Below are 9,084 nucleotides of genomic sequence, written 5' to 3'. Positions count from 1 at the left end.
ATTAGTTACTTTTTTTATTTCTAGTTTTGAATGGCACACCTTCAACCTAGCTTCTTTCATCTATATGAGTTACTTAAGGATTGACTGTGCATTTCTTTCGGTTCATTGAGGTATGAATCGTAAAACCGATGTGCAAATTGTATGAATCCGCGATGTGCACATCCTTGTATACATACTACATAGTGATATGCATGTCCTTGACAACATAATACTATATAGTGATATGCATGTCCTTGACAACATAATACTATATAGTGATATGCATGTCCTTGACAACATAATACTATATAGTGATATGCATGTCCTTGACAACATAAAACTATACAGTTATATAAACGTCCTTGACAACATAATACTATACAGTGATATGCATGTCCTTGACAACATAATACTACATAGTGATATGCATGTCCTTGACAACATAATACTATATAGTGATATGCATGTCCTTGACAACATAATACTATACAGTGATATGCATGTCCTTGACAACATAATACTATACAGTGATATGCACGTCCTTGACAACATAATACTTTACAGTGATATGCACGTCCTTGACAACATAATACTTTACAGTGATATGCACGTCCTTGACAACATAATTCTTTACAGTGATATGCACGTCCTTGACAGCATAATATTTTACAGTGATATGCACGTCCTTGACAGCATAATATTTTACAGTGATATGCACGTAATTGACAACATACACACATTACAGTCATATGCACGACCCTAACAACATAAATACTTTACAGTGATAAGCACATTCCCAACAACACACATACTTATAGTGATATGCACGTCCTTGACAACATACATACTTATAGTGATAGGCACATCCCTAACTACATACACACTTGATAGTGTCCTGCACGTCCAAGACAACATACATACCTTACAGTGACATGCATGTCCCTGACAACGTAAATACTTTACAGTGATAAGCACATTCCCAACAACACACATACTTATAGTGATATGCACGTTATTAACAACATATATACTTATAGTGATAGGCACATCCCTAACTACATACACACTTGATAGTGTCATGCACGTCCAAGACAACATACATACCTTACAGTGACATGCATGTCCCTGACAACGTAAATACTTTACAGTGATAAGCACATTCCCAACAACACACATACTTATAGTGATATGCACGTTATTAACAACATACATACTTATAGTGATAGGCACATCCCTAACTACATACACACTTGATAGTGTCCTGCACGTCCAAGACAACATACATACCTTACAGTGACATGCATGTCCCTGACAACGTAATACTTTCTAGTGATATATAAGATAGCTACGCGATAAATCGCAAAGAACAATGAAGATTGAAGCATGGTTTATTTCACGATAAAACATTGTTCTGTCATGACGTGATTTCTTGAGATTCCAACATGCGCGCGCAACTTGATGACGTCGTAAATTGGACGACGTTAGTTTTGAGAGGGAAGAGTAAAGTAGGACTTGGTCGACATTGTTGCCGCGGTCGGATTCTATTCAGGGAGTCATCATTATTTAAATACGGGTAAATATTCTTTTAAAGCGCGTACTTTTTATTCACATCCTTGAGGACGCTGCACGTAATGTTAATATTCATTTAAGAAATAAACGACTCGTGGTCGTTGTTTATTGTACAATAAAGCACTTCAGGGATTATAAACCACGAGGGGCGCCGCAGTGTTTTATTGTAAGCTAAACAACTCCCACTCGTCGTTTATTTCTTAAATGCACGTCCCTGACACTATCCACACTGGACAGCGATATGGACGTACGTGACAACATACACACCTTATACAAAAGTGCATGTTCCTGACAACATATACACTGTATGGAGCTGAATTCTACAGGATGGTAAAGAAACAAAGACAATCTAATACTGTAAATACACACCTGAACTACAAATAACGTTTTGGCAATACTCCATCAGAAGTGTGCAACTATGCATATTTATTATCACCTCTTGAACGACCGGAGTTTGACAACGATTTTCGTGTTGAGACGGATTCTAGAATAGACCGCATCTCAAAGATACCGCTTCTGGACGATGACCCTTTACTTAAGACGGACATAGAAATATGCGACCGAAAACGACTGAAACAACGCTTAAAATTGAGAAAATCCCCAGGACCGGACCAAATCACAAATGAACATATCTACTTCCCTGGATATTTGCTCCTAAAACACTTAACCCAGCTGTTTAACATGATGATACGTACTTGCTATACCCCTGTACTGTTGAGATCTAGAACAATTATTCCATTTTGCAAAGGACACAATAAGGACAGATCGGATCCTGCAAATTACAGAGGTATCACCCTGACGTCCGTTGTAGGAAAAGTGTTTGAAAAGATCCCGTAAAGAAAGAATTGAGGGGTATATCAAATATATATGGAGCCTGAATTCTCACATGGGAAAACATAGCTAAAAAGCTACGCCGCTTTTGTGAGTGAGTGAGTGAGTGAGTGAGTGAGGTTTTACGACACATTGTACACACATGGGGAGTCGAACCCGGGCATCCGGCGTGAGGAGCCAACGCTTAACCACTATTGTACTACACACCCCTTACACATGATAAGTAAACAACTTGCTGCGACACAATGAAACATGGTTGGAAAAAACACGACACAATGACGCCTCCCAACACGGAAAATACCAAACGAAGGGGTGGGGGGTAGTAGCGAGTGAGTTGGGTTTAACGCCGCTTTTAACAGTATTACAGTTATATCGCGGCGTGTCAGCTTTGTGTGGGAGGCAAGCCCGAAGTGATGCAGGTCCCAAACGTTTACCACTTCGGTGAAACCCACGAGCACGGGTATGGTGATGACAAACCTAGAAACATAATCGGGGCGAACCGGGATTCGAACCCACAATCTGGCGTGCCCAAGGGACGCAACTCTGCACAGCAAATCGCGGCGCCTTAGACGACTGGGCAATATGTGCCCCCGGGGTAGTAGCGAGGGTTTCGATGTGTCACTAGAGTGTAATATCTACATGTAATGTCTTTTATCATCCAAAACTGGCTTCCACAGGAGATATCGCATGGATTAGATCAAGCGATATCTACACTGTAGATATCGCTGCAGTGAAATTACATCACAATGCTTTGCAGACCATTGTGACGTCACCGGTTACCATGACGTCACAATCAAATGACATCACTAATGGCTCTGCTACTGAAGCTGTTAGCAGTACTTTTTACACTGAAAACACTGCTAATTACTGTTTACAAATTGAAAAAGTTGGAAGAATGATGTTGGATGATAAATAAAACCTCACCCGAGTGTCTTTTGATATCAAATATATCAACACTCGTTGATAAAAGTGGCAAAAATCCTCGGCAAGCCTCGGAATTTTTCCACTTTTATCAACTCGTGTTGATATATTTGATATCAAAAGACACTCGGGTGAGATTCTCTATGTATGCACAATACGTAAACACCAAGCGCCAGAACAATCAAACCCGGTTTATTAATTATCACAAACTAACACTCAATATTTACACACATATTTAGCTTTACTCATTATACAGTTATTCTCGATACACTTAACTGAAATCCTTATCATCAGACACCTTGGTTAAAACTGTTTGTCATGCAGCGTTCAGTTACCGAGTCATTGAGAAGATAGGGATATACACCGCGTGAGCCAGTAATACTATATACGAGGTAGTTTACAATGGGCGTGGCGCTAACCCGGCAAGCATCAGTTTGCACAAGGGAAATATTTACAAGACGCATGAATGAACAATCGAGTGAATAAGGTCCGAATGCGGTGAAGCAATATTGCTCAGGTTAAAAAGGACTGATACTAGTACAACGTAGCTCCGATCTCAATTGGTAGTTTGTCCTCTCTTACATCCCTTCTCTCTCCAGTCCAAACAAAGTCTGCTGCTTAGATATAAGATGGAGGTATAAATGAATCGGCAAATCTTCTGGGTTAGACTCACTGTGTGTGTGTAAGTGAGTATGGTTTTACGCCGGTTTTAGCAATTTTCCAGCAATATCACGGCGGGGGACACCAGAAAAGGGCTTCACACATTGTACCCATGTGGGGAATCGAATCCGGGCCTGAGGAGCGAACGCTTTAACCACTAGGCTACCCGACCGCCCCCTGTTACTCACTGATGACACCCCAATGACACAGACAGTAACAAGACAAATTAAAGTGAGTGAGTGAGTATGGATTTACGCCGCTTTTAGCAATATTCCAGCAATATCACGGCGGGGGACACCAGAAATGGGCTTCACACATTGTCCCATGTCAGGAATCGAACCCAGGTCTTCGGCGTGACGAGCCAACCCTTTAACCACTAGGCTACCCGACCGCCCCAGACATATTAAACCAAGCTGCACGAGAAATGTGTAGATTCATATGAACTGATAGTAGACTCCACAGCGTCGGCTCCAGGTCGGGCCCGCGGCTCCAGTGACAACATAGACCTCACCAGGGAAGCTTTCTGTCTGTTGGACACATGCGTCGCGACTGCGCTCTCGATCTCTTCTTGACTTACACGATGAAACATTCCATTTGATTGTGGGATGACTGGATACAGTAACGTCTTATTCCCTACGTGGAAGGTTTGCAAAGAATGCATGGCGTAGAAGACCACTCCAAGGGAGAATATATCACATGCTGTAGTATATTGACCAGAGAAAACCTCGGGAGAAGCATACAGGGGGGTGCACAACCCGGTAGTCATATAGTATGTGTAGGAGATTGTTGTCGTGTTACCTGATGTGGGAAAAGTTAGTCGAGCAAGCCCCACGTCAGCAATCTTGCAGATGGGGACATAACCAGGTCGTGCTACCAGTAGAATGTTGTCGGGTTTGATGTCTCTGTGGATGAACTTTTTTCGGTGAAGATGACGAAGACCACGAGCCATGTCAAGCATGAAACTGCCTAAAATTCGCTCACCCTGTCTGTTTTCGATCAGGTAGTCATTCAGAGTTCCCAGGTCACAATACTCCATTTGAATAGCGATCTCACCATCAATCCACCCTGTGATCATTTTCACAATATTGGGGTGATCAGAGCACATATCCAGTGTTCTTATTTCTTTCTCAAGAGCATTCCGATCTAGGTTCGGCATTTTCTTCAGTTTCTTCAGGGCATATAGTTGACCGCCAGCCATTATCTTGTACACAACACCGAACTGACCTTCTCCAAGTTTGCCATACTTTATATAACCTGGGTTGAATGCTCCAGTCGCCATCTTGGGCTGCTCGCTGGTGAACACGGGTGTTATAAATTCATATGACATTTTGTGAGGCGTGTGTTTCTGGGTCACAATCCTAATTTTAGTCCAGTTCGTGCAACGTTGCTCGAAACCTGGTAGCTATTGTTTGCTTTGAACGCTACATGTTCACGATCTTGTGGATTTCACTCAGAATACTTATTGTGAAAGAGGAAAGTAACTGTTTGAGAAGGCAACGATGCATATCACAGTTTGATCGCTATGCGTTGGTAGGCGAAATGTCATTTCATCACGGCACACATTGTACATTGAAATGTTTACATATAGACTAACTGATAAAGCCAAATGCATGTGGCGAATGTTTAGCTTATGATTTGAAGTCCTGGATTAAATAAGGACTTGCTATTCACTTTCTTGCAAACAATATGTGTCACGGGTGGGCCAGTCGTCTAATGCGCCACAATTCGCTGCGCAGAGTTGCGTCCCTTGGGCACGCCAGAAACCTATGATTGTGGGTTCGAAACACGGTTCTCTTCTCTTCTTCTTCATGGTCTGCCAGCACCATACCCGTGCTCGGGGGTTTCACCGAAGTGGTAAACGTCTGAGACCTGCACCACTTCGTGCCTTCATCCCACACCAAGCTGACACCCTAAGAAATGACTGAATACTGTTCAAAACGGCGTTAAACCTAAATCACTCACTCACTTTTTACAGTATTACATAGATAAGATAAGATAAGATATATTTTATTATGGCGTCGCATATTGTACATAATATAACATGTTTTTAAGCAATAAAATGTGCATTATCCAGCCTGGTAAAGGTTTACGAGACACTTCTTACATAATTAAAAAATATAAATTATATTAAAACCCACTAAACATTGGAATGTAGCTATAAAATACATACAGTTTCTACACTCATTAAATAAGCACTTACTGTTTATAGAGTACTTAGGGGATAACTCAAGCACCAGTAAAAGTATTATCAGCGACAGTAACTGATAGAAACGTCAGTAAACGGTCTTGCTGCATAATGTAAGTTCACTAGTGGCTATTTAAATAAGTACAAAATTCAGGGTTAAATTCCTCTGCCTTTTCTAGCAGATTAAATCGCTGATAAAATAAAAGTCACCCAAAGTGAGAAAGTGGGTTTCATCTTCGACAACTTTAACGTCTTTGAGTTGCACACACTGATGTCTAGATTTACTTATCTGCGGACCGCCTCCGTGGTCTAGTGGTAGAGCGTCCACCCGGAGAGCGGAAGGTCCGGGGTTCGATCCCCGACCGCGTCATACCAAAAGACGTTAAAAGATGGTACTTGTTGTGACCCTGTCCGGCGCTCGGCACTAAGGGGTTAAAGCAAGGACTGGTCGGCTCGGAGTCAGTATACTGTGTTTTAGTGGGGTATTCATGTTAAACTGCGGAATGGTATCTCAGTGAGCTAGCACTATAAATCGGCATCAGTCCGGACTAGTACAAGCAGCCACACAAACACACACACGTACATGCACGTCGCTATATAAGTGCAAAAATCTTGGACGCGAGGTTAAACCCAATTTCACCTCACCTCACCTCACCACTTATCTGTGCCTTTCACAGATTTGGTAAGTATTTTCAATGAATCCATGGGACGAATTCATACAGGAGGGGACCCAAACCACGCCATCCTAATACTAACTATGTCTATAGTATGCCATGGAATTAGTGGTTTCTCAACGACGTCCATCGTTCAATTTTATATGCATTTCGTCTCCACTCGAGATGGTTGACAGTGAGGCACAAACAACAGATGATTTATATGCATGTGGGTCAGTCTGACATAAATGTGAAGCCTCCTGGGGATGCACCTTCATGGGCTTATAACTAACAATAACGTCTTTATTGCCAAACTGGAAAAGTAGCTATTTCACGTAAAAATACGAATGATGCTAAGAAAGGCGGTGTTTGTGTGAAACATCTCAGATGACACTAAGACTTCTCATGTTGCTGTGACGTTCATGGGTTGATACAGGAGACACAGTTGATACAGGGCACACAGTTGATACAGGGCACACAGTTGATACAGGGCACACAGTTGATACAGGGCACACAGTTGATACAGGAGACACAGTTGATACAGGGCACAAAGTTGACACATGGCACACAGTTGATACAGGGAGCACAGTTGATAAAGGGCACACAGTTTATACAGGGCACACAGTTGATACAGGGCACACAGTTGTTACAGGGCACACAGTTGATATAGGGCACACAGTTGATACATGACACACACAGTTGATACAGGGCACACAGTTGATACAGGGCACACAGTTGATACAGGGCACAAAGTTGACACATGGCACACAGTTGATACAGGGAGCACAGTTGATAAAGGGCACACAGTTTATACAGGGCACACAGTTGATACAAGATACACAGTTGATACAGGGCACACAGTTGATACAAGACACATAATTGATACAGGGCACACAGTTGATACAGGGCACAAAGTTGACACAGGCCACACAGTTGATACAGGCCACACAGTTGATACAGGGCACACAGTTGATACAGGACACACAGTTGATAAGGGCAAACAGTTGATAAGGGCAAACAGTTGATACAGGACACACAGTTGATACAGGATACACACTTGATACAGGACACACAGTTGATACAGAACACACAGTTGATACAGGACACACAGTTGATACAGGACACACACTTGATACAGGGCACACAGTTGATACAGGACACACAGTTGATACAGGACACACAGTTGATACAGGACACACAGTTGATAAGGGCAAACAGTTGGTAAGGGCAAACAGTTGATACAGGACACACAGTTGATACAGGATACACACTTGATACAGGCCACACAGTTGATAAAGGGCACACAGTTGATACAGGGCACACAGTTGATACAGGGCACATAGTTGATACAGGGCACATAGTTGATACAGAACACACAGTTGATACAGGGCACACAGTTGATACAGGGCACACAGTTAATACAGTGCACACAGTTGATACAGGACAAACACTACATGTTTGGGAGGAATAAACACACGTCAGGGTTGATAGCTATCCTGGTTCCAGTGCCTAGCTTAGAATACTATTACAAACCTCACTTTGATAACACATTCAAACGAAACCAAAGGTTTCTATAATTAACAATGAAAAGGTTTTTCAGTCTTGAGTATACCGGACGTACACTACGTCTTCGCGCACAATAGTGTATTGTTCTCATGACTAAACCGTTCGTATCACATTCCATATCAGGTATTTAAATACAAGTTTGTACTCACCTTAAGTCAACTTTGTATCTACTCACACATGTAAGTATCGCCGCCTCCGTGGTCTAGTGGTAGAGTGTCCGCCCGGAGAACGGAAGGTCCGGGGTTCGATCCCCGGCAGTGTCATACCAAAAGACGTTTAAAGATGGTACTTGTTGTTACCCTGTCTGGCGCTCGGCATTAAGGGGCTAAAACAAAGACTGGTCGGCTCAGAGTCAGTATACTGTGTCTGAGTGGGTTATTCATGTTAAACTGCGGAATGGTATCTCAGTGTGCTAGAACTATAAATCGGCATCAGTCCGGACTAGTACAAGCAGCAACAAACACACACACACACACGTCGCTTTATAAGTGCAATAATGTTGGACGCGACGTTAAACCCAATTTCACCTCACCTCACCTCACATGTAAGTATCTAGGAAAGATTGTCATACGACTGCTAACACAAGTGATTCACCGCATCCTGTTTCAGCTTTGACTTGTAATAGAAGGCTCGCTGACTTGGTTGATGCATATCATCGATCCCAATTGGTCATGATATCAATCACTGGAGTGTCTGTATTTGATCAAATACCCTACAATA

General features: G+C 42.3%; 1 protein-coding gene across 1 annotated transcript; it reads right to left on the bottom strand.

Moving 5' to 3' along the window:
* Positions 1-3,476: 3,476 nt before the first annotated feature.
* Positions 3,477-5,399, bottom strand: LOC124138248 (serine/threonine-protein kinase pdik1l-B-like). Its single transcript, XM_046504804.2, has one exon. It carries the CDS (start codon positions 5,285-5,287, stop codon positions 4,364-4,366), a length of 924 nt encoding a protein of 307 aa, XP_046360760.2. The 5' UTR covers positions 5,288-5,399; the 3' UTR covers positions 3,477-4,363.
* Between the last annotated feature and the right edge of the window lie 3,685 nt (positions 5,400-9,084).

The sequence above is a fragment of the Haliotis rufescens genome, unplaced genomic scaffold, assembly GCF_023055435.1.
Source record: "Haliotis rufescens isolate VD_foot unplaced genomic scaffold, xgHalRufe1.0.p SCAF_5, whole genome shotgun sequence".
Taxonomy (NCBI): domain Eukaryota; kingdom Metazoa; phylum Mollusca; class Gastropoda; order Lepetellida; family Haliotidae; genus Haliotis; species Haliotis rufescens.
This window is presented reverse-complemented; position numbering and strand designations above follow the sequence as displayed.

Excerpts from the sequence above, each read along its gene's own strand:
- LOC124138248 (XM_046504804.2), bottom strand. The coding sequence starts at position 5,287 with ATGTCATATGAATTTATAACACCCGTGTTCACCAGCGAGCAGCCCAAG.